The sequence below is a fragment of the Pistacia vera genome, unplaced genomic scaffold, assembly GCF_008641045.1.
Source record: "Pistacia vera cultivar Batoury unplaced genomic scaffold, PisVer_v2 Contig612, whole genome shotgun sequence".
NCBI classification, from domain to species: domain Eukaryota; kingdom Viridiplantae; phylum Streptophyta; class Magnoliopsida; order Sapindales; family Anacardiaceae; genus Pistacia; species Pistacia vera.
The window spans coordinates 223,610-250,436 of record NW_022196460.1 but is presented as its reverse complement, the minus strand read 5'-3'; the positions used below and the strand labels follow the sequence as shown (position 1 = coordinate 250,436).

Genomic DNA, 26,827 nt, shown 5'->3' with positions numbered 1-26,827 from the left:
CACCCATTGTTAAGGGTGACAGGTTCAATCTGAACCAATGTCCTACACTTGAGATTGAAAAGGAACAAATGAAAACTATTCCTTATACTTCAACTGTTGGAAGCCTAATGTATGCTCAAGTCTGTACTAGACCTTACATTACTTTTGCAGTTGGCATGTTAGGAAGATATCAAAGTAATCCAGGTTTGGATCATTGGAGAGCTACAAAGAAGGTCATGAGGTATTTTCAAGGAACTAAAGGTTTCATGCTTACTTATAGACGGTCTGACATTTTAGAAGCTGTCAGATATTCAAACTCAGACTTCGCTAGCTGTGTTGATTCTCGGAAATCAACATCTGGATATGTTTTTATGCTTGCCAGAGGTGCTATATCTGGGAGAAGTGTCAAACAATCTTTGGTTGCCACTTTTACCATGGAAGCTGAGTTTGTTTCCTGTTTTGAGGCCACTACACAGGGTATTTGGTTGAGAAGTTTTATTTCTGGGCTTGGAGTTGTTGAGTCTATCTCAAGGCCAATAAGGTTGTATTGTGACAGTTCAACTGCTGTATTCTTTGTTAAGAATTGTAAGAGTGGAAGTTGAAATAAACACATTGATATTAAGTACTTAGCAATAAGGGAACACATTAAAGCCAAAGAAGTGCTCATTGAATACATACATATCGAGCTGATGATTGCTTATCCTCTAACAAAAGGCATGTTACCAAAGACGTTCAAGGATCATGTAGTTCAAATGGGACTACATCCCGCTTTGTCACTATGAGAGGTAATACTTTCATTCTCTGAAACTTTGTAATTTAGTTTGTTTTCTCGTTTAAGTCGTATACATTTTGGTTGGAGACAAACAAACATTCTGGAGTACCTGGAACAAACATTTGAGGTTTGTTCATAAAGTAATATTCCACATTTAAACGTTTATTTAGAAAGAGAAAAATTGCATAGTAATACATGAAAGATAATACTTGTTTAAAAGGGACTTACCGCTATGATTCATGTAATTTTTATTTTTCTGATTAAACATACAGAATATACAACTCCTACATTGTGGATTACATAATAAAAGTTTGCACCAATGTTTTAAAACCCGGCCCGGCCCGGCCGGTTTAACCGGTTCGACCGGGACCCGGCCACTGAGCCGGGCTGGGCAGACTTAAAAACCGGAAATATTAATCTACCCAGTTTGACCCGCGGTTGGACCGGTTTACTGTAGCAATCCACCGGTCCAACCGCTTTTGAGAGAAAACCGAGTGAAGTTTTATACCCGGTTTTCAATTCCAAAAAGTGGGTTTCTTTCTGTTTTTCCCTAGTTTTTCATTCCTTGTCAAGCCCTGACTCATATTTTCTCTCTTCCATTGTTGATCTCTTCATTTCATCTTGTTACTTCTTCATATTTTTACTTCAGGTTGCTGGGTTTTTGTGAGGAGGCTATTAATTTTTGCAATTTTAGTCGATTTTGCGATTTGAATGAAGGAGGTTGCTGGCTTCTTTTTTATTTGAATGGAGTAAGCTGTTGGGATTTTTCGATTTGGGTTAATTTTGTGATTTGAATGGAGGAGGTTGCTCGGTTCTTTGAGAGGAGGCTGCTAGTTTTTGGCCTTTTGATATTTGGATCGATTTTGCGATTTGAATGGAGGAGATTGCTGGGTTTTTTAGACTTAAATGGAAGATATTGCTGGGTTTTTTCGATTTGAATGGAGTAGGTTGCTGGGTTTTGCGATTTGGGTCGATTTTGGGATTTGAATGGAGAAGTTTGCTGGGTTTTTGGGAGGAGGCTGCTGGTTTTTGCTATTTAGATTGATTTTGCAATTTAAATGGAGGAGATTGCTGGGTTTCTTTTATTTGAAATTTTGAATGGAGTAAAAGCAGGCTGCTGGGTTTTTGGGATTTAGATTGATTTTGGGATTTGGGTCGATTTTGGGATTTGAAATTTTGAATGGAGAAGGTTGCTGGGTTTTTGGGAGGAGGCTGCTGGTTTTTACTATTTAGATTGATTTTGCAATTTAAATGGAGGAGATTGCTGGGTTTCTTTTATTTAAATGGGTTCTTTCGATTTGAATGGAGTAGTTTGTTGGGTTTTTGCGATTTGGGTCGATTTTGGGATTTGAAGGTTGCTGAGTTTTTGGGAGGAGGCTGCTGGTTTTTGCGATTAGAATGCAGTAGGCTACTGTTTGTTTTATTGTGAGGGAGTTGGATTATGAGGAGGAGGAAGAAGCAGCCATAGTTTCAGAGAAGACTGCTTGTTTTATTTTATGATTTATAATTTTCAAAGTCATGTTGACGTCAGCAGCGGTCTGACCCACCGGTTAAACCGGTTCAACCGCTCAACCCGGGACCCAGTCCCTTGGCCGGGTTTCACCCCGGGTCGGGTATTAAAACATTGGTTTGCACCAAGTGGGAGAATCTTAGAATTTTAATTATATTAGAATTCTTTAATTGGATTGGTCCTACACTTTTAATATAAAGTGAATGGGCGGTTGTGTCTCTTGGGTAGTTGTCTTTGATGGAAAGACAACTGCATTTATAAAGGAGATTTTACAGGTCCCCATTTAACGCAATTAATTCATTTTATTCCCAAAAACCATCGCTCTGAAAAATTGCAGTAAGTGGAATACTCTGTATTCTGAAGTGACATAAGCAAGAAGACTAAACAACATTTGCTATGGTTGGAGGTTTGTAAATTACTTCCGCAATATTCCATGAGTATTTAACATGTTTATAATTGATTATATTATGAACTTTTATATGAATGTTGGAATATAAATGTTTTACATGTGAGGCCAAGGATTGTAGTCATCAACATAAGAAACTAGAGAAGAGACAAGAAAAAAAAGTGTAGTCATTAGAATTCCTAAAACAGGAGCTAGAATTGTAAAACTACTCCAGAACTAAACCAATTTTTTATATGCAACCATGTAATTTTCAAAATGACCAACTGTGTGAGCATATCAACCTGAAGCAATTAATTACTTAACAAAAAACACCAACCTTGTAGCAGATTCACCATTTGATTCTTCAGCAACACCAACTGCTTGGAATATGGATCCAAAATCCCTCAGAATCATGCTCATAGACAAGGACATGTAGAAGGCCATCAAAGCAATGACCAACAAGCTCAACAACATTATCATATGGCTTGCCTCTAAATCAATACAACTCATAAGTACTATTTTATTATGTCAGCCGCCATAATCCTATAATAAACTTTCTCTTACAAGTGGAATAAGAACTACTCATACCTTAACCATGTGTTTTAAATAAGGACAATTCATTAAGCAAAACAAGGTGCACAACCAAAACAACAAAGAACAAACATCAGACATCAGATTTATTAAGAAGAATAGAACAAAATAAAAGCTTTAACTTACCTCCTCAATACCACCACGAGAAGTAACCTCCACAAAGAGCCATTACAAATCTAACTCCTTCCCTCCAATAATGGGGATTCTACAATCACAGTTACATTGACAACAAATTATCAATAGAGGCCAACAATATGCCAAAACATTTTAAATCTAAACTAAAGAAAAAAAAAACCTGCAATAAGAAAGTTGGAATTAATATCTTGATGTCTCATGTTGGGCATTAGAAGAAAGAATAAACATATGAAATCTTGGTGATATATGGTTGTCTCAATTATCAACAGCAAAAAACTTACAACAATCTGCAAGCCAACTGATATTTATACATCATCATCATCATCATCATTATTATTGTTATTATTAATCTTTTTCAAGGAGCAAGTACTAATTCTTCTTAACTTCGGGTACAGTTATGGCTCAACATGTTGGTCCTTGAAAACTAAAGCAATTCAAGAGCCAACCTTCTAATTATTCATCCTTAAAGCAATTGCATTGTTTTCACTTTTTCAATCTACTAGTTTGTGATATGAAGGAGATGAGATGAAATTCAACAGCACTTCCTTTAAATTAGAGTGTAATCTGACTTTGCCAAATTGAAGTTTTACAAAAAATTTCATTTCTGTAATTCCATTATGTAATGGTACAACAGGTCATAAAGAGCAAAACAAAAAACACACAACAACTTTTCTTAACCTAAAACAAAAACAACAACATAAAAAGATTACTCAAGTCGTCGTCATTAATATTTTTCTCTCACTCTCTGCTTTCTCACCTTTTTTTTCTTAGTCGTTGTCAATCACCAACCTTGAGTCCCCAGTCGCTTCAGTATCATAGAACACGAAGAACCCACAATTGGCTTTTTGTTAGTCGCCATCCCAAAGTCGCCAATCACCAGAATTTTCCTGCATTCAAACCACTCCCATTATCAATCAACAACGCAGGAACTATCTCAGCCCAATAAGACACCAAAATAGAAAGCCACTAGCTTTGCTATGTCCTTGTCATTAATAGGTCAGCCAAAGATGGAAAAGAAGTCGATATGGTGTATCCTTACTGGGGACGATGAGGAGATTTGTTGATCACACGCACAAAAACCCTAAGTCGTTAGTCGCTTTAGATCTAGAGAGCAAGAAGAGGCGGAAAAGATAGCCAACTCTTCGTTCTCCCTTCTTTTTTTTTATTCAAAGTCAAAGTTCAGTGAGACATGGCAACCATTCAACGACACTGACCATGATTGAAAATTTTTAATTTTTAATTTTTGCCGCTTATATAAATTGACCCTATTACCCTTTTTTAGAAGAGAAAATGCTAACAGAACATGACGAAATGTGGAAAAGTGTCATTTTGAAACTTGATGGGTGGGAAAGTGTCGTTTCCCTAAACCTTAGGTGGGAAAATATCATTCTCCCATATCTTAAATAGAATAATGTTGCGCACACTAACGCTTTGCACCGAAATGTTAAACCGAACGATGCGTCACCTGAGTTAGACAAGTCACGTAGCACGTTAAGTAATATTTCGCGAATGAATGACCGTCCATCAAATATGGACGGCTGTCCATTTTTATTGGATGGGAGTTCACCTATAAGGACGCCTGTTCATAGTTTAAATTAAAAAAATATGATAACAAAAATCATGGATGCCCATCCATATATTATAGACGAGCGTCCCTACTTAATGGACGAATGTCCCTATTAGATGGACGCCTGCCCATTGTTTAAATTAAAAAAAAAAAAAAATTAAAAACAAAAGCAATGGACGGGCATCCCTCTTAGATGGACGCTCGTCCATTTCCGTCCATTAAATAGGGACTCTACTCTACAATAGAATCTCCTCTTTCCCGCAATGTTCCTTCTATTTTCTTCTTCTAAACTCCTATTTCTATTTACTTTCAAATACAAACACAAAGTAAAATAGAAGTTCATCACTTGAACTACATACATCAATGTAGTCAAAGGGTCCGCCATTTGCAATAAAAAATAAAGTAAAGAAACAGACGCCATGCATACATCAATGCAATCAAGGGGTCCACCATCTGCAATAAAAAATAAAGTAAAGAAACAGGTACCATGAAGGTTCACAGACTTTGGTACAAGAATGAGATTACTTTTGTTTTTAATTGAAACAATGGACGGACGTCTATCTAATAGGGCTACTTGTCTATTAAGTAGGGACGTCCGTCCATGATTTTTGTTATTAATTTTTTTAATTTAAACTATGGATATATGTTCTTATAGGTGGACTCCCGTCATATAATATGGATGGGAGTCCATATCAAATGAACGATTGTCCCATAAAAATGGACGGCCATCTATATTTGATAGACGGTCATTCATTTACGAAATATTACTTAACGTGCTACGTGGTTCGTCTGACTCATGTGACACATCGTTCAGTTTAACATTTCGGTGCAAAGCGTTAGTGTTTGTAGCATTATTCATCTTAAATATTAGAAGAGAAACCAAAATGCTACCAAGGGTAGAGTCTTATCCTTCCAGAATAAAAACTAAAGAAAAGAATTTCCAGATGTCTTGCAATTTTAAACTTGTACTCATTTCCAAGTTAATGAAAGTTAATTCTAATAAATTACAAGTAACATAACCTTAGTTGCTTCATAAGAGAGAAGAATGTATAACGAAAGAGTTAATCAAAGTAAGATTTCAATCAAAATATCAACAAGTCGTTGTAGTATAGTGGTGAGTATTCCCGCCTGTCACGCGGGTGACCCGGGTTCGATCCCCGGCAACGGCGAATTTTTTTTCCCTCTTTCTTTTTTTATTTTTATTTTTTCTTTTGATTATCTCTTTTTCATATTTGATTTTGATTACAGTATTAAGATCTGTCATATTTATTAAAAATGATTGTTCTGATATTACCAAGACTATTAACCAAACCAAGATGTATCAGTATTAATTACAACTACCAGTACTGCCACGTCAACATCGTAACCACTACCACCGCAATCTCCATAGCCGCCGCCACCACCACCTCCCCATTTTCCGAAATGTTTCATTTGTTTTTGGAAACATTCTGATTAAAAAGCTAAAAAATTTGATGGCAAACGTATCAGGTTTTGAATCAATCCATGGAAAAACTCAACCATTTTTAATCCTTTTAATTTTTTTTTGCTGCTAGGAAAAAAATGAAAACCACTCCCAATGTCTCTTCCGTTGATTCTGAAATCGATTTGCTGCTTTCTAAGTGTGGTCCACTTCAAGTTTCGTAGTGCTTTTCATGGGAAAACCTGGTCATATGATTTATTTAATTTGATCTTTATGTTTATGTTTAATTACAATTTGGCCCGTATTCATATTATTCCATTTTAAATAAATTAAAAGGTGTTGATTTATAAGTGGCTTGTGGTAGCACTTGAACAATATGAAATGGTAGGCTAAATTTTATCAACAAATAAATACATATTAATGAAAAATAAATGAAAAGACTTTTATATCACAAATCCTTACAAATTCAAGAGAGTTAAGATCCTTACAAGTTCCAGAGAGCTCAAATCATTAGAGGATTCTAATTCCTTTGAGTTATACATGCTTCATGCATATGAATCTTTAACAACATTTTTTAGAATATCAAGCATTAGGCAAAACTAAATATCAAATATTTTATAGAGTTAATGATATTAATCCCTCCAATGTATGATATAATAACAAAAATCTCTCTGAGATTTCGGAAATAACATAAATCCCCCTAGCATTAAGTTTTATGTATTAAAATAAACATTAAGAAGGCAATGTGGTAATATTTACTAACTCATAATAGTATAAATTTTACCAACTCATTAACAGTTTATTAACGACAGGAGAAATTTTGTTTTTTCGGAAACTGCAAGGGAATTTTTATTATAATATCATATCTCAAGAGGATTAATGTCATTAACTCTATTTTATATTGTTATACTAGTTCAAAGAATGATATAAAGAAAATACCATACTAGCATAGATGGAAATGATTGATATAAACACTAACTAGTTACAAGCCATAACAATCCTTAAAGGATAGTTAGAAACAAAAGAAAATAGCAGTCAAGAATACATGTTTGAATTACATCTATGCTTAAAAATCGCATTCATCAACAAACTACCATTCTGAATATCCGAGTTTTGATATAGTAATTTCTTGAAAGGACTTTTCCATTGGTTTTCCGGTAAGCAATTTTTTACATATACATTGCATTGTAGGTCGAGATTCGGGTTTAGAATGCAAGCATGCAAATGCTATAGCAGAAACAAGCACAATATTCTGCACATCCTTTTTATCAACTGGTGGTAGAAGACGTGGGTCTAAAAGATCAATTAGCATTCGATGTTGAGTAGATGGAAATGATAATGATGAAAGAAGATCTCTCGGATGTGTGCCCATTAATACTTCCAGTATCAGAACGCCAAAACTATAAACGTCACATTTCTCCGTCACAATCATGGTGTAGGCAAGTTCTACCAAAAAAATTAAAGACTTTAGATGAAGCAAGAAAATTCCTTAATTTAAAAATCGAAAAGTAATATATAGTTATTTGTGATTGCATAATTGATTAGAGTGATTAAGTAATTGGTAATATTCAAATCATTGTTTTAAAATTCGTTTGGACCACTTCTTTTTCAACCTGGAACCGAGGCCTTCACTAGGCCTTGTTACCATTTTTACCGTTCATGGCAAACCCTAGAAATTAGAACGATGATCGACGAATAATTGGTGGTTGGGATATTGAGGGTTTTGAAGAAGAAGAGTCAGTGAGTCGAACAGTGGCGATGAAGGTGATTTTCGGTGAGTGAAACGACCAAAAATTGAAAAAATCGATCGACGTTGTTGTCAACGATTGGTGAGGTGAAAGGGGGTGGGGTGAGATGAGTTTTGGTTAGAAGGCTGAGGGGAGAGTTTTCGTGGTGATGGGGTGTGTTGTCAACCCCGAAAAAGGCCCTATTTGGCCTAGGTTGTTGTCGTCGATGATGTAATTTGAGGTGTTTTTATAGGATTTCAAACTTGTAGGGACTTATGGTAATTTTTAGGGGGTTTTTTTGGGCTAGATTTCAAACCTTTAGACATGCTAACGTCACCGGTTTGACCTATCGGTCAAAACGGTTCAACTGGTCAACCTGAGACTTGGCCACTTTGTCGGGTTTCACCTCAGGCCGGATTTTAAAACCTTGATACAAATTATCATTATTATGTTAATTAGAAAGGGAAAAAAAATTGGTAAGGTACGTGTATATAATCTTTTTAATTTAGCTTAAATGATTTAGTATGTTGTGAGAAATGATAAATTCAATCATTGAATCTCTAAAACTACTTATTTGAGAGATTCATACAATTGATCATGCACACTAAAAATGAAGCTGGTAAGAAGTATTTAAAGAAAAATTTATGATTAGAGCCTAGAGGAGTCACCTGGAGCTATATATCTATATGTGCCAGCCATCATCGTTCTATTGGATGAGTCAATATTTAGAAGTCGAGCCAAACCAAAGTCAGCAACGGATGTCTCTAATTCCGAGTTCAATAGAATGTTGTTGCTTGATATATCACGGTGAACAACCGGTGGAACGCAGTCATGATGTAAGTAAGACAACGCATGTGCCACACTCTTGATAATGTTCACTGTCTTCTTCCAATCCAACTCAGTAACTTCTTCATCGTTGCGCAACACACAGAACAAACTACCTCTCTCCATGTACTCATAAATCAAAAACATGCATCTTCTATGCAAACAAAAACCATAAAGTTTGACAATGTTTCGATGTCGTATTTGAGACAGTAAATGAGACTCATTTTGGAAATTGTTGAAGAAAGCTAACTCTGAACGGTGAAGTTTCTTCACAGCAACTACTTTGCCACCAGATAACTCTGCTTTGTAAACGCTGCCATAACCTCCGGTGCCAATGCAATACTTGATGTCAAAATCCTCAGTTGCTTTAATTATGTCCTCAAACAGAATTCTACCATCATAATTCCATATTTTGAACACATCTTCGTAACTGGTTGATATCATCTGGAGTTCAGCTTTTTTATTCTTGCGCTTAAGGAGAAAAAAGTACCCAAAAATTAGAGAGAGAATTATGGTAGAAGACACAAAAACTATAATGAAGAAAATGAGGGGATATGCTCTGAAGTAATTGTTTTTTGTAGGTGGAGCTGGACCGAGGTCGGAGAAATGATCATCATAGTTCATGATAACTCAGTCTAAATTAACTATTGTCGCCACAGCCTCGAGTATTTTTTCTTAAATGATCTTCTTAACTTGTAACTTGGCCCTTCAAAAGCAGCAGTAGAGATTAAAATATTTGATTTTCCAACTACGGGTCCCAATCAGACTACAATTTCAATGGCCAAAGTCTTCTGGGATGGTTCTTGAGCATCGTCGTTACTCACATGTCCGCAAGAAAAATCGCCCCAAGTAGGGATTACTGGTCTTCTGGTCTATTTTCCACATACGTGTTGACTTTAAGTCCACGTCAACTCCCAACGTATGGGGCAATTAAACTTTGGGTCATCATCCTGACCTCCCCTCAGATTTGGAATTAAACGTGACAACCCATAAATATAAAATAGCATGCTTCATCCATTCTCCCAATAAATAACAAATAAGGCTATAAAGAAGCATTGAAAAAGAATTTTAAATTATCAGTTAAATTTTCTTTTCTTATTGAGGAATGCTATCTACACTGATGACATTGTACAATCCTAAGTACTAACTAATGTGGCAAATGACACCTCACCTGCCACATCACTTAATTGCCACATCAGTTTTTTGACAAATTATTTGTTTTTTTTTCAAATTTCACTTCCTGAATCGACTCCCTAAATCAAATTCATTCACTGCAATGCAAATCCCTTCATTCTCTACCTCTCATCTCACAATCAATGTCTCAAAATTTCTCAGATCCCATCCCAAATTCATTACACGCCGTGACGCCGACAAACCAAACTTGAATCTTCTTTTCCATGTCTCGCCGAACACTGCCGCGCCGCGCCACACCTCGCCAGATGCCGCAACGCCTCACCAGATGCCGACAAACCAGAGACTAACCGTCGTTTCCACGCCTTGTCGAAAGCCGCCGCGTCTCGCCAAACCAACTGCAATCGTTGTTTCCACGCCTCGCCAGATGTCGCCACGCCATGCCTCGCCTCGCCAGATGCCACCACGGCTCACCAGACGCAAACAAAGTATGAACCAAACCCTCTTATTTGCTACTGTAACATTTTCAATAAACTTGTAACCAACAACTTATTGCGATTCTGCAATATTGGCTTGACTAGAAATAGGAATAGTATAAAAAACTCAGTGTATAATTGTGGTTATCAATTGCCAATTAAGAATTCTTGTGAGTGGATCTTACATACCTCATTGCGGAGCAGGAAATTAACTAGGGAGACTACCGGGCAGATACTACACAGAAACCTTAGGTCCAACTTCAGAATCAGTGTTGATGGTCATACTCATGGATGGTTACTTGTTTATATATACATATATATTTGTGTGTGTGTCCGTACGCATATGTGTATTCTCTTTGTGGATCAGTGGTATACCTGTCTATAGAACACATGTTTGTATTACATAAAATTAGTATTGCTGACAGGTGTCCTCTACTATTGCCTATATTTTTTATTATTGCTACGTATTCTGATGAAGAATATTGAAGCAAAATCAAGCAATAGCAGCATTATGGCTATTAAGGATGCTAGTAATGGTTCTTCACTTTGGAATCTTTGGATCTGATGTTTCAAGATAAGACTTTACTTTGTGAAGACATGGGAATTTTTCGTTGTCCTGATACCAGTAATGTTATATTTTATGAAAAAATGTAAAATAAAAAGGAGTTGTTGTCTGACTAGAGAGATCACTTTGCTATATAACTGTCCCCTGCTTGTCAATAAGCAAAAGGCTCTGTTGATGAGTGTAGTTACTTCATCCATTAGACTAGCTTTAGAGTGATTAAGTGGGTTAGTATGCAATAATGTTCAGTGAATTGTAGTTTTAGTTCAAAAATAATGAGTACCAATTTGTTTTAATTTGAAAGTATCAGTGGATCCTTTAGAATCTATGGGTGCTGTGATAAGCCCTTTCTAGTCAAGCAAATATTGCAATTTGTGTGTTTCTTTATGTTTCCCCAATGGATGTTACTTTTATGAACTAAGTTGTGCACTTTTTTTTTTTGGCTGTGCAATGGTAATTGTTTGCATTTATATAAATTGAGAGATTTATGTTGATATATAGAGAGCTTTTCATTGTGTGTGTGGCAAATGTAGTTAAATGTTTTGAATTGATCAACATATTGTTTTGACCTTTTTGATGTTGATATATAGAGAGCTTTTCATTGTGTGTGTGGCAATTTTTGCAGGTTCTAGGAGATTGCTGCATTTCGGGTAGTTTGTCCAGGTTTGAGAGATGTCGCTTTTTGCAGTGTGTGCAATTTCTAGAAGGTTGTTGTAGTTTGTATAGGCTGTCCAGTGTGTGTTTGTTGTTGGGAGTTTTTTGCAGTTTGTGCAGCTTTTGGTTGTTGGTTACAAGATATGTGGTGGGTAATGCAGTATTTTGCAGGATTATGCTGCAATTGTGTTGTTGTCGAGGAAGTGCTATAGCTTGGTCGAAGATGCAGCAGTTTTTGCAGTTTCTATTTTCTCTTTCCGGGAGATTTTGCAACTGGTGTAGCTTGTGCGTGTGTGCAGTTGTTGAAGCTGCTGCAATTGTTCTCTGCCTTTGGTGCTGTGTGCAGTCTTCAGGTGTCTGTTACAACTTGTGTGGTCCATGTTGTTTGTGCGTTTTTTGTTTTTGAGATTTCCTTTCAACTTGTACAGTGTGGATTGCTAGTTTTGAAGCTTGGTCTGTTTTTCTGGTTTTGGTCTCTTGTGTATAAGGAATGTCTTTCCTTGGTTGTCCTCGCTTTTGTAGTTTTGCCCTTTAGGAATGCCCAAGGTTCTTGGTTCTAAAGGGGAGTCCCCTTTCCCAGGTTGTAATTCTTTTATTCTTGTATAAAATTATTGGGTTTGCCCCAAAAAAATAAAAAGTAACTTATTATGAATATAATTATGTATATATACATATATTGAATTTTTTGTTGCTTCTTCCAAATATGGATTAGTATTTACATATCACAAAAAGATTGCAAGATCATCTATACAATGAGTATGCCCCAAAAACACTACACTAATAGCCAGCAAAATGCAGCATTGAAGTTGCATCCATAACACACTGCACAAACAGCCAATCTTCTTAACAAAACACTGCATTGCACAGCTCCAAACTTACTTTTGGGAACTGCAAAAATGCAGTTTTCTGCTATTGCATCTCCAAACAAAACTCTCCAGAATCTTTTGTTTGGCCATGCACCAACGCCACCCACCACACAACAACAACCAACATACCCAAATACTGCAAAGAACAAAAACAAAGCGGTAGCACCAGAAAATATTAATGAATAAAAAGAGATTACCAACAAAATATTACCTCCACAACATTGAAATGAGAAGAAGAGTTGTCTGGATTTTTTTCACTACACTCTTCCATCTTTCGTACTTTGATGCAACACCAAGACCAAGTTCAAAAAAGCTTTTCGTTTTTGGATGTGATGGTCTGCTGAACCAACCTACACGATCAAAGAAGGTCATTTCAACATACATTACCAGTAATCTATATAGACTATTTCATGTATATACATTACCAATAATCTATATACAGTAAAAGAAAGCAAATACCTTTGGCAAGTTGAAAGAGTTATTTTTATAAGTACATCTTCACCATATGCCAATTTGATACATTTCAAGCCATTCTGTCGTCTATTGAGATTTGCAGAATTCGTTCCAGTTTTTCTGTTTACTGCTTGAAGTTTGCAATAATGTTTATTTTCTCAGACAAACAGATTATTATTGCTATTGTATCTGGAATATATTGGACAGTCCTTGTGTTTCTGGAGAAGTCCTTTGCAAGTCAGGTTCCAGCAAAAGAAAGCAAATACAATCTTATGGGTTTCTATTTTCAGAGCAATTTTTTTATAAATTCAGCAGATGAAAATGATGAGTGCTGGCGGTAGATGATGGTCAGCGCTGGTGGTGGACGACGGCGGTCGACGCTAGTGGTGGAAGACTGCAGGCCACGGTGGTGGTGGTAGAGGATACAGGGCGGTGCTCGTGGTGGGTTTATGTTTCAGTTTCAAAGAGTTTTTATTCATTTGGGAGAGATAATTCATAATTAATATTTTGAAATTTTTTTTTTTAGTCTTGGAGGGAACTGACGTGGCTAATAGCCACGTCAGTTAGTACTGAATTTGTACACCTTATGTTAGTGTAGGTAGCTTTATTGTTTCTTATTTATCTACTCCCCCCGTTTACTTTTAATTGTCGTTTTAAGACTTTTTAAAAGTTTCAAAATTAAAGTCGTTCTGCCTTTGTCTTGTCTGCACCTTCCATCATGCCTTCTCCACTTTTTATCATCCCTCTCTCTTTCCATTCCATCGTGTCATTTCTCACTTTTTTCCTCTGTCCTCTTTAATTTTTATCTTTATCTTATCTTTTCCCCTCTTCTCATCTCTTCCTTATTTTCCATCGCCACTTCTTCTTTCTGTAATCCATCTCTGCTTCCATCTTTTCTCTCTTTTTCTTGTCTTCCTTCTATATGTTTCTCTCTCCACTTATTTGAAGCACCCTGTTGTCTTCAATCTCCACCTTCACTTCCTCTTTCTTGAGCCCTAGAAGATCAGCCTTGAACTCGTGAGCTTTTGGGGTTTCCTTCTAGTCCACATGGGTGTTAACAAAAGCTGAAGTTTCTTGAGGGAGTTGAGAGGAGAGTGACGACACAGATGATGGGAAAGGAAAGTCCTTGAATGAGTTACAGACGGCACGGAAAGAGAGGATGTCTATGCGTGTGGCAAGGCATTTAGCGATGGCGTTGAGGAGAAGTGCAGGGAGAGTGGACTAGTCTGGTTGAGTGGTGTCCATGGGAGAAAAAGGAGAAAATGGGCGTTTGTGGCAGTTGCGTAGTAAATTTGAGTTTAGAAATTTGTGATGTTTTTTTTCTTATCAAAATCATTGTCAAAATCAATTTGTGATGTTGTTGCATTATTGTCAAATTTGTGATGTCAAATTTGCGTTTGTGGCTCAATTTTTGTGACTTTTGCCTATGTTTTGTTTTAGCCTATGTTGCGGGGCCTTTGGTGCTGAGAAGGGCATGTGGCTGACCCAAGGGTGTGTGCTTTGCAATAGTTTTGTTGTGGTGAGTCTTGGTTTTTCTGCTAGTTGGGGATTGAAGCTTTTGTTGGATTTCCTTAAGGTGGCTGGAGTTTTGACACTTTTTGGCTGCAAACCTTTATGTACAGATTGTGTAGTTTGATTTGTGCCTAGATGGCTTGCTTTTTTTATTGCCGGCCTTTTTTTGTCCATGTACAGACTATATAATGAAAATTCGCTAGCTTTTATCCCTCTTTACTTATCCATTATGAAGGTTCAGCAAATTCATTCAATGTATTTGAATAATATAGAAATGCATATTTGATGTAGAAGTTTCAATGCAACCACAAACAAACAAAAAGATTTTTCACAGCTTATCATTACAAATGATCTGCAACATAATTTTTATAGCTTACGATAAGAAGAATTCGTCAGGCAGATACCAGTTGATTGGATATACAACAATATATCCAAGGAACAATGATGTTCATGAATTTCCTCTTAGAAAATGCCAACCACCATTTATTTGGAGTGCCATTCGGTCTATATGTAACACTCTACAGTCTCCCACTTGTTTCCTCTCTTATTTGCTTCAGATAATTCCTAAATAGCTCTGCATTTTAGACTCCAAAATTTAAAAACAAATCAACAGATCAATGTCTAAGTACACTCAAAGCAGCCACTCACATCCCATTGTATCAGGGATTGTGCATTAGACTGAAACTGAACATTTGACAGTTTACAGAAATGCCAACATACCATACAATAATATGATTGTGAAATAAGTAATTCTAGATTGAGATTAATGCATACAGATAAATAAAATGTTGTTGTTTTTTTATATTTGACGCCTAGTAGAAAAGAAACTATTGAACAACTTTTATTAAGAACTTCATATTGTAATGCCATATGATGATGCAATAGGTCATGCCAAAAATAAAATTGATCATTCAAGGGGAAGATTCCACATTAGATTCAGACAATCTATTCAAAAGACCTGAAACATTTTGAAATATATAAAGTATGTCAGATTTCAATTTCAAGATATAAATTTTAAAATTCATCCAAAACCATCATCCTCTCCCCGTATTTTCTGATTTGGCCATTAAATCACCATCATTCTCACCTTCCAGTCCCTGCTCCACTGATTTTCTCTTCTTAGGTTTCTTTTTGGCAGGTTGTTCTTCATAGGACCTGCAGAAAAGATTAGATTTGTATGTGGTTGTTTACTTCATTATCTAAATATCATCGATCTCAGTTTAAGGTAAAGCTGATTTTCTATATGTGCATCTTTTGGTAGGCAGAGTGACACAAGAAAGTGTAGTGTATAGCTTTGGCACCTTGTTATATATTACCATAATAAAAGCTTATATCACAAAATAGAACAAGTTCTTTTCTTGTATGTTGGAGTAGAATTTCTTTACAGCAAAAAAAATAAAAAAAATAAAAAAATCAAATAAAATCAGATCAAAATGAAACACAAACTACTCCTAAAAGACAATATCTTATCAGAACCCATATGAACATCATGGACAAAAGAAAAATAGTCTTCAATACTAGATAGGTCAATTGTAACACTTATTGACATTGAGCAATTGCTTCTCCAATTAACGCGGGGTCAACATCTAACTGCCTAGGAAGGCAATTTTGTCTCTCCAAACTATGTTTTTTCATGTGCGGAACCTTATATTTGTTCGAACCTCTGGCTTTCAAAATTGAAATCATACATGACTGTAAAGTTAAAAACGTATGATTCAATTTTGTTGGCAAGTATTCATCAAATGACTTCTGAACAGCCTCTATGAGCGCATCTATAGAGTTGGGTGCCTGTTGGTATTGTAGTCCCTGTATCGCATTAAAAAAACCAAGGTCTAGAACATTCATATCTAGAGAATTCGGTGGTTGACAGATCAAACGTATGTCGAAGCCATCCTTAGTAGCATTACTTTGAAAATACTCATCATCCAAACCAATATGAGGTTTCGCATTGTCTTGTTGGATAAATATTGGACTTCCTGCATCAATTCTTGGCCACTTATCTCGGATAGCCGGCAAGAGTTTCTCAATTATGTAAGATCGATAAATTTCCTTATTGATAGAATTGATTGTTTTAGTCTCCATGGTTCCGGCAGAACGATTTTTACTACTCCTCCTTGCAGGTTCTTTATTTATGAAAGGAAATATCCCGATTTTTCCAGAAAATAATTCATTCCCTGATTCATCAAACCTTGGGCGTGTCACTGCAGCCAGAAACATGACTTTAGTAATAAAAGTCTTACTCTTACATGTGCGTAAAGGCTCGTCTTCGTCAGGCAGGAGGTAATACTTCTCTGACTGCTTTGTCATGTAGAACCACTTCTCATCAACATGAATAATATTTTCCATGGTTACAAACCTCAAACAACTGGGGTTGTTGCCATGTTCAATCATCGATAAACAAAAGCGTATTCTAGCTTTCATGTTTTCCACATTTAATAAAGGTTTTATAGCATTTGAATGACGACGTATGGAGCCCTCTTTTAATCGCCTAAACAATGTTGTCACTGACAAATTTGTGACAGCAGATAAAGACCTCAGTGACGTCCTTCTTCGCAATGGAATATTTCGAAATTGACTGACGTCAATTTCAAGACGCTTACGCCCACAATTGAGTGCCTTTCTGCTAGATACATTAGTGCTAGAATCCAAAACTTCATTTTCTTTTCCTCGTTGCCAAATGCGTTGGACTGTACGCATACTAACTGAAAATAATTGAGCCACCTCAGATGTAGTGTTTTTCTTCAATTGTCCATTAACACTTCGCTTCAATAGAGATTCAAAAATTGCTTGTCTTTGTTCATTTGTAAGGTTTTTTCGACTCACATGTGTATTAACTTTTTCGGTTGTGTCATCAACTTCATCCGTAGCTTCTAATGTTGGAAGAACATTTAAATCAATTTCCCCAAGTACACCTCTACTGTTACATTGTTCAGCCATGGTGACTGACCGAATAGAATAAAAGAGAACAGAAACAAGTGAGGGACGAAAAAATTTAAGAACTGGAGCAGCGTAAAAGAAAAGAAACAGATGAAGTTGGTGGGAGAAACAAATGAATAAGACAAAATTGTTAAAAATGTTATATTTAAATAAGCGGGAAAGTTCCCACTTTCAAAGTCTCTCCCACTGCAAAATCAGGGAAAAAAGAGGTGGGAGAGAGAAATTTTTGTTTTTATTAAAATCTGTGCCCACAACTAAAACGTCAATTAAAAGAAAACGGAGGGAGTATAACATTAAATATAATTTGTACTTTCTAAATTTATTAGTGACGTGTTAGTTTATTGTATTGTTGATTTCATATCACCGTTGTACTAAACACTTTCTCCAAGAACACAGTAAAGATAATAAATCATTAATTCGTGTTATGCAATGAAAGCAACTTTACACAGATTCAATCTAACACAGGCAACCCAAACAAGAACACAAAGAACACAAATTTACCGTGGTTTACCTATCATTTTAGGATAAGCTACATCCATGTTGAGCTCAGGAAAGGTATGAGCTCGTTGCACTTACTATTACCTCAAGAATCACGATTACAACACCTCAAATCAATCAACACAGAAACCCTCACCCAGATACAAGTATCCCGTAATCAGCCTTTAGAAAAACCCACTAGGAATCCCTAACTCGAAAGAATAACACTCTCACCAGAATGATTAAAACCCCTAACCACTCTAATCTAACCAATTACACAAAGCAACAGTGAGAAACTTCTCAAACCCTAACTCCTCAATCGCACAAAGAAACCCAAGAGTGATTCTCCTTTGTTAACGCGAAGATTTGAGTTTATATATGGTTGACTTGGTGACTGGATTCTGGCCGTTGGATTAGAAGTGTATCCTGTGGTCAAGATTCATTTGGTAGCCTGTCTAAAACAATGTTGTCCTTCTTTACTCAAAATGACACTGTTTCAGGCTTCCACTTCAACAATCTCCACCTTGGAAGCTCTAAAAACAGTTTTTTTTGTGCAGCTTGCTCAGTTCCATTCCTTCATGGCTCTTTGCCACTCCAGACTATTTTACATACAGCAGGTTCAGGCAATGCTTGAACTTTGCCGGGGTGACTATCTTGGTGCCCATGTCTGCTGGATTTTCCTCTGTGGCTACCTTCTTAAGTTCAATGATTCCATTTGCAACTTGATCTCTCATAAAATGGTAGCGGACATCCACATGTTTAGTTCTTTCGTGATACACTGGATTCTTGCTCAGATGGATTGCACTCTGACTATCGGAGTACACTGTCACCTTCCCACTAATTAAATTTGCTTATGTCAGGATTCCTTTTAACCATAGAGCTTCCTTAAATGTATCAGTTACTGCAATGTACTCTGATTCAGTTGAGGACAAAGCTACTATTGGCTACAGTTGTGACTTCCAGCTTATACATTTTCCACCCAATGTGAAGAAATATGTTGTAGCTGATTTCTTGGTATCCTTGGCCCCTTCAAAATCAACATCTACAAACCCAACCAGATCAAATGCAGCATTCCTTTTACAATATTCAAGACCAACACATACTGTACTATTTATGTATTTTAACATCTATTTCAAAGCTGTCCAGTGCTCCATACCAGGGTTAGACATATATCTGCTCAACATGGAAATGGCAAATGCTAGATCCGACCTAGTGCTTATCATAGCATACATTAGGGACCCCACAACATTTGCGTATTGATTCCATTTTCAACCTATCTATCTCAGTTTTGGGACATTGAGACTTACTGAGTACAAACTGGTTAGTCAGGGGCATAAAAACTAGTTTGGCACCTACCATGCCAAACTTTGTGACTAATTTCAGTAGGTAGGATTGTTGCTGCAGCCTTAGTTCACAATTTTTTCTGTCCCTATTTATCTCCATACCTAGAATTTTCTTGGCACTCCCTAGGTTCTTCATACTGAATTCAGAATTTAGCTTCTTCTTTAAATCACTAATTTTAACTTTAGACCTGCTGATCAACAGCATATCATCAACGTATAGGAGTAAGTAAATTGGTGTGTCATTATTCATTTTAAAGTAGAAGCAAATGTCATATTGACTTCTAGTGAATCCTATACCCACTTTGAATGTGTCAAACCTCTTGTACCACTGCATAGGGGATTGTTTTAAGCCATATAATGACTTTTTAAGGAGACATGCATGATCTAGGGCCTTAGGGTCAACAAAGCCCATAGGCTGACTCATATAGATCTGTCCTTCTAGGTTTCCATGGAGAAAAGCAGTGGTGACATCCAACTGCTCAAGTTCTAGGTCTTGATGTGCCACTACTGACAGCATCATCCTAATTGTTTTGTACTTGACCATAGGGGAGAAGACTTCATTGAAGTCTATCCCCTCCCTTTCGATGTAACCCTTTGCCACAAATCTGGCTTTATACCTAGGAGGGTCAGCTATAGAAATGCCATCTTTTAGTTTGAAGAGCCACTTACATTGAGTTAGCTTTTGGTTTCTTGGCTTTGGAACCAATGAACATGTTTCATTTACCTTCAAAGACTGCATTTCCTCCTCCATTTGTCTCTATCTCTGGATTCCATGGCCTCTTGATAGGTTTCAAGTTCAGACCTTAGCACCTTAGTACCTGCAAGAAGAGCAGTATAAATCAGTTCTACATACGAGTATCTTGAAGGTGGTCTTACCTCTCTTCTTGTTCTGTCTCTGGCCAACTAGTAATCTATCAATTCATTTTGTTTTGGTTCCAAGGTCTCTTCAGCTTCTTCATCTACACCTTGATCAGGTTCCTCTGGTGCTGTGTCACTTTCAAGTTGCTGCTGTGCTTGTGCTTGTGGTGGATTGAGTTGTTGGGTTGTGGGCTCCACCTCAATCTAAGTAGCACTAGTCTGAATGGAAGCTGTTTCTGTACTTTTGGTTGTACCTGCATCAGCGTTAGTGCTTTTGCATGGGAAAACTCCCTCATTAAACACAACATCCCTGCTTATTATGATTCTGATTCCTGGTGACTCTATCCCATAATCTGTACCCTTTTGTGCCCTCTTGATATCCAAGGAACACACACCTAATGGATCTAGGTTCCAGCTTGCCCTCCTGTGTGTGTGCATAAGCTGCACAACCAAACACTCTTAGGTGACCTATTTCTGGTCTTCTTCCAGACCATCTTTCTTCTGGACAGGTTAACCCTATGGCTGTGGAAGGGCTCCTATTCACTAGATAGCTTGCTGTGGAGAGGGCCTCTCCCCAGAATGTTTTTAGGAGGTTAGAGGTGATCAATAAACATCTGACTTTGTCTAAGAGTGTCTTGTTCATTCTCTCAAAAACCTCATTCTGCTAAGGGGTATTTCTTACAGTCCTATGCCTCAAGATCCCCTGTTCACTGCAGAACCTGTCAAACTCTAGGTTCCAAAACTCAAGCCCATTATCTGTCCTCAAGGCTTTGACCTTTCTACTAGCTTGATTTTCTACTAGAATCTTCCAGTCTCTAAACTAGGCTAGGGCTTGATCTTTGGACCTAAGTAGGAAGACCCAGACTTTCCTACTGTAATCGTCTACAATTGAGAGAAAGCAATTGTTTCCACCATGAGATTTCACCTTTTTTGGCCCCTATAAGTCAGAATGTAAATAGTCAAGACAATTTTTAGCTAAGTAAGTTCCCTTAGAGAAGCTGTTCCTATGCTGTTTACTTAGAACACAGTTTTCGCAAAACTCTAAGTTGTATTTCCTAGTTGCTGTTTGGTTACTAGTGGTGGCCAAATTGATCTCTGTATTTCCTAGTATCTGTTTCTTCTACAAGTCAAAGCAATTTTTCTTTAGATGGCCTGTTTTGTTACAGTAGAAACACTTCCTAGTTTCGGTCTTGGCCTTACTGCTCCCTTTCCATCTCTTCTTATTCATATCCCCTTGACTAGGTTGGTTTCCCTTATTAAATTGACCAATTTCTAATATACCTTTCACAAACAGTGTATTGTTGTTTCTCTTAAGGGTTTTAAGCTCTAACTCCCTAGCCTTAAGTTTGGCAACAATCAAATCTACGCTGGGTACAGTACCTGAGTACTATAGGGCATTCTTGACTACATGGTAGTCATCCGTTAAAGAGTTTAGTAGTATCATGGCAAGACTTGTTTCTCGTAATTCTTGGTCTGTGCCTTTCAGTATCAAATTCATCCTAAGGAACTCATCTAAGTTCTCCTCAATAGACTTTGAATTATCTATTTTATATGAGAATAAGGCTCCCTTTAAGAAAGCCAGATTCGGTGCAAACTGTAAAGCATATAAAGACTCTAACTTACCCCATAAACCAAGGGGAGTTTCGAATCCATCTACCTTTTGAAGCACACTGTCTGAGAGATTTATCACGATCAGGTTGTAGGCCTCTTCGTCAATCTCTTCCTTCTTCTTCAGTCTTTCCTCTTACCACTTCTTGGGGTCCTTTTCCAGTGTAATTGTGACCTTGTTGTGCGAAAAGAGGGCATTCATCTTCTTCTTCCAGCTTCCGAAGTCAATCTTGCCATCATATTGATTTATTTCTAATCGTGTGGTGGTGTTTGTGGTCATTTTTGGGTTAATTTTAGAAAGCCCCAAATTGAAACCCTAGATCCTCTTGCCCTGATCTTTATGTGATTTCTAGAATCCTAAACTTTACCCAAGATTTGTCAAGATTAGCAAATCTAACTCAAGTCCTGACTCCTTAGATCTATTTTTGGAGACTCAAAGAAACCAATTCTTAGAAAAACCCCAAATTTCCCGAAACCCTAATTTCACGAAACCCTAATCTATCGGGACTACGATTCTTTAATCACCAGATCTAGACTCCAAGAGATAAGCTCTGATACCATTGTTATGCAATGAAAGCAACTTTACACAGATTTAATCTAACACATGCAACCCAAACAAGAACACAAAGAACACAGATTTACCGTGGTTCACTTATCCTTTTAGGATAAGCTACATCCACGTTGAGCTCAGGAAAGGTATGAGCTCGTTGCACTTACTATTACCTCAAGAATCATGATTACAACACCTCAAATCAATCAACACAGAAACCCTCACCTAGATACAAATATCTCGTAATCAGCCCTTAGAAAAACCCACTAGGAATCCTTATCCTGAGAGAACAACACTCTCACCAGAATGATTAAAACCCCTAACCACTCTAATCTAACCAATTACACAAAGCAACAGTGAGAAACTTCTCAAACCCTAACTCCTCAATCGCACAAAGAAACCCAAGAGTGATTCTCCTTTGTTAACACGAAGATTTGAGTTTATATATGGTTGACTTAGTGACTGGATTCTGGCCGTTGGATCAGAAGTGTATCCTGTGGTCAAGATTCATCTAATAGCTTATCTAAAACGATGTCGTCCTTCTTTACTCAAAACGACACTATTTCAGGCTTCCACTTCAACAATTCAGATACAATAAAAAAAATAAAATAAAATAAAATAAAAAAATAAAATAAAATTAGATAGCCATTCTTTTGCTTATTATAAAATTTTCTACCTATTTGTCACATAATTGCTCCCGTATATTAGTTTCATGTTTACATGTTAACAAGGTATGAAATTGTTTTTAAAAAGCCTAAACAGAGCACAATTTAATGGCCACACCCGACACCCCTCTGTTCAAACTGAAGTTTTAATTGTGTTTTGAGTCTAGCACTTGGATATGAAAACCTTTATCAAAACTTCATCTTCAATTTATCATACTAAGGATAATTATTTTGGTTGAGTAATGGCATGGAGTTTTGTAAGTAAATAATCTACCCTGTGTATTTTATATAAGAGAAACCAAAACATTAAAATAAGTATATTAAAAGAAAACAAATAATATACTGAAAAAGAAACGTATGCCTATGATGTATTGTTATTTTTCATAACACTAATTCTTAAGTTAATTACAATTAAGTATAAATTAAATTAACAAGTTGTTCTAGTATAGTTAGGGGTGAGCAAATTTTTAGGGTAGAACTGGAATCGATGGGTACTCTGGGTGTTGGTTTCGGTTCCAAATTTGGTGGAATTGATACTATGCGGGTTTTGGTCTGGTTCCACCATTTCAAAAACCAGACCAAGAATCGAGAACCAAAACCGAAATGAAGGTTTGGATCCCAGCGTGGAACCGATGGGTATCTAGGATGTATTTGTAATTTCTATAAATAGTTAGGGGTGTATTTGTTATTTTTGCAAACATGAGGGGTGTATTGTAATTTTATGTGAACAGTGTCCGGTACCTGGCCCTGAAACCTGTGGTACAAATTCCGCTTCCAAGAATTTAGGAATCGAAGCCGACCATCACTTCCAGTTCCAGTTCCTAAATCCTAGGAACCGTCGGGTCTGGGTTTGGGTCCAGTTCCAAGGGATTGGGTCGGGTACTCGAACCCGCTTATGCCTAAGTATATATAGTGATCAGTATTTCTGCCTTTCACGTGGATGACCGTGTTTGATCCTGAATAACGGCAAGTTTTTTTAATATTTATTTTTAAATATCTATAATTCTTTACTTTTAGATATTTTGACATGTTTTATTATTTATTTTTAGATATATATAATTATTTATTTTCAAAACAATTCTTTATCTTTATTTTGATTAATAAGACTTATAATTATAAGCTAAGGCCATGTTTACTTCTAAGAATTAACAAGACAATGGAATTACGACTCCTAATTTCCTTCTTTATTTATTGGAATTGAGTATAGAATTGGAATCCCATGCATAATCAATTTCAAAACAACATAGGAAATCATTCCTCAAAATTTTGTAAGGAATTCTCGTTCTTTAGGTAGGGAATCCAATGAATTTACTTTTTTTACCCTATTTTGAATTTAAATTTCTATTTTATATTTTAAAGTTTTTTATTAGTACGTTTATTAGTTTATAATTTAGTGATTATTAAAATAGGATTATGTAAATGTTGGCATGAGATGAATAGTTGACTGGAGTTGATCATCATTGACCAATGTTGAATGGTCATTAACCGCTGTTGACTACCATTAATCGAATTTTACCGGCCATTGACCACTATTGATCGGCATTGGCCAAGCCGTTGACCACTATTGACTAGCATTGGCCAGGCTGTTGACTGCCATTGATTGTTGTTGACCAGTGTTGACTAGCCACTAAATTTTGATTTTTTAGTTAGAATAACTATTGTTAAGGTGAAAAATAAAAAATAAAAAATTCAAATATAGTATTAAAATTTTATATTATTATTTACATAATTAGTTATTTAATGTTATTTTCATAATTAGGTCTTTTATTTAAAAATATAATAATAAGTTTTAACTTTTATGAAATACTTTAATGGTGAGGGTACTTTTGTTCACAATCTATACATTTGATTTGATTCCATTCCTCATTATTTCATCTTATAAATAAACAATAGAATCATATTGCATTCCATTCTTGATTCATTATTTGAATATGTATCAATTTCCATTTCCCTTTCCGTTTCAATACAATTCCAACAAGTAAACATTAATAAAGATCTCTTTGTGATTAACACTAACTTAATCTTAGTTAGTTGAACTATCATTCAAAGTGTAAATATTCAAATATATTTGAATTAGTCCTAGGATATTATTCGACTTAGTCTTAGGATATCTGATCTCAATGTTGTATATATACGGAGCTTATCAATGAAGAAAGTGTGCCATTTCATTTCAACCTTCTTCTCTGTTATGGTATCAAAGCTAACTGGTCTGATTCCTCTATTGATTTTTTTTAGTTTTTCGCCATTTTCTTGCTGCCTAGTTCAGTCTAAGCACTTCCAGTTTTCAACCACTCTTTTTCATCATCTCCAGCTGTTAGAATGACAACAAACATTACCAACAACAATCCCTCAACCTCTACCGCCATTCACAACACCAATGACTCCCACAAAACGCTCATCAACATCAACGTTGCAACTCAAGTTCCTCTCAAACTTACAAGCAACAACTACATTTCTTGGAAGGTACAATTCCACACTATTTTCATCGGTTATGACCTTCTCGGTTATATCAATAGTTCAAAACCATGTCCAATAGCCACCACCACCCAAAATGACGCCACCACACCAAATCCAGACTATACTATTTGGATTCGACAAGACCAGCTAATTCTCAGTGCCATCAACGACTCTTTATCTCCAACTATAATTCTATTCGTTGCTCAACCCAAAACCTTTCAGGAAGCCTGGATAATCCTAGCCAATACATATGCAAAGCCTCTCGTGGACGTATCAAACAAGTAAAAAGCCAATTCAAGAAGTTTACCAAGGGACCACACGACGTCACCAAATTTCTTCAAACTGTCAAAGCTTGTGCAGATGAACTCACTCTCCTCGGAGCTTTGGTTGACACTGAAGATCTCACAGAGAAAATTCTAGACGGCCTCGGCGATGATTACAAGGAGTTGGTGTGTGCCATTCAATCTAGAGATACTCTCATTGCCTTTGACGAACTCCATGAGAAATTATTCAATTTTGAGGCATCCCTTCACAAAAAAAAACGTGAGCCATCCTATTTCCCAGCTACAGTTAATCCGACAAGTCGCACCTCCACAAGCTGGAACTTGTCGTCTAACTCAAACAACAACACCATGAGTTGGCGTCTATCACCCAACTTTGCCACTCGCCCTCCCGCGTCGATAAACACTGGGCCAAATTCAACTCGAGGAGATCGTCCTCCCCCTCATCCATATCTTGGTCTTTGTCAAATTAGCAAGCACACTACAAAGAGATGTCCATCTTTCTGCTTAGTATTGATTCAATCGTCCAACAACTCCAATTCGTCAACTACCACCACACAATCATGACAGCCACAAGCTTGATTTGCTGACAATCCTACCAACACTCTATCGTGGCTCTTGGACAATGGTGCTTCCTCACCATATCACTTCCGATTTGAGCAACCTATCGCTTCATGCACCATACACCGACACCGACGACATCATGATCAGAGATGGCTCGAATCTTTCTATTAGTCATACTGGTTCCATTTCTCTTAAAACTCCTCAAATAACTTTTACCTTAAATAATGTTCTTTGTGTACCAAGCATGAAAAAGAATTTGATATCAATCTCTGAATTTTGTAACTCAAATAATGTTTTAATTGAATTCTTACCATCTTCATTTTTTGTGAAAGAACTTCACATCGGGGCAACATTGTTGAAGGGACACACTAAAGATGGTGTATATGAGTGGCTGGTATCCACACCTTTGCTTGCTTTTTCTAGTATTAAAACCACCTCATCTGATTGGCATCATAGATTAAGACATCATTCTTTTCCAATTTTAAAGCATATTGTTTCTAGCCATCACTTAAGTTTATCTTC

The 26,827-nt window shown here is 36.6% G+C and overlaps 2 protein-coding genes and 1 non-coding gene across 3 annotated transcripts; 1 reads left to right on the top strand and 2 right to left on the bottom strand.

The window, feature by feature from the left end:
- The first annotated feature begins 6,036 nt into the window (after positions 1–6,036).
- Positions 6,037–6,108, top strand: TRNAD-GUC. Its single transcript has one exon. It is a non-coding gene; the product is annotated as a tRNA-Asp (tRNA).
- A 1,341-nt stretch (positions 6,109–7,449) lies between these two features.
- LOC116110733 (MDIS1-interacting receptor like kinase 2-like) lies at positions 7,450–9,355 on the bottom strand. The gene is made up of 2 exons (XM_031396954.1): positions 8,755–9,355; positions 7,450–7,805 (listed from the first exon to the last, which is right to left on the bottom strand). Exons 1-2 carry the CDS (start codon positions 9,353–9,355, stop codon positions 7,450–7,452), a joined length of 957 nt encoding a protein of 318 aa, XP_031252814.1.
- A 6,749-nt stretch (positions 9,356–16,104) lies between these two features.
- On the bottom strand, positions 16,105–17,502 carry LOC116110731. The gene has a single exon (XM_031396953.1). The coding sequence runs from the start codon at positions 17,500–17,502 to the stop codon at positions 16,105–16,107; it is 1,398 nt and encodes a 465-aa protein (XP_031252813.1).
- Between the last annotated feature and the right edge of the window lie 9,325 nt (positions 17,503–26,827).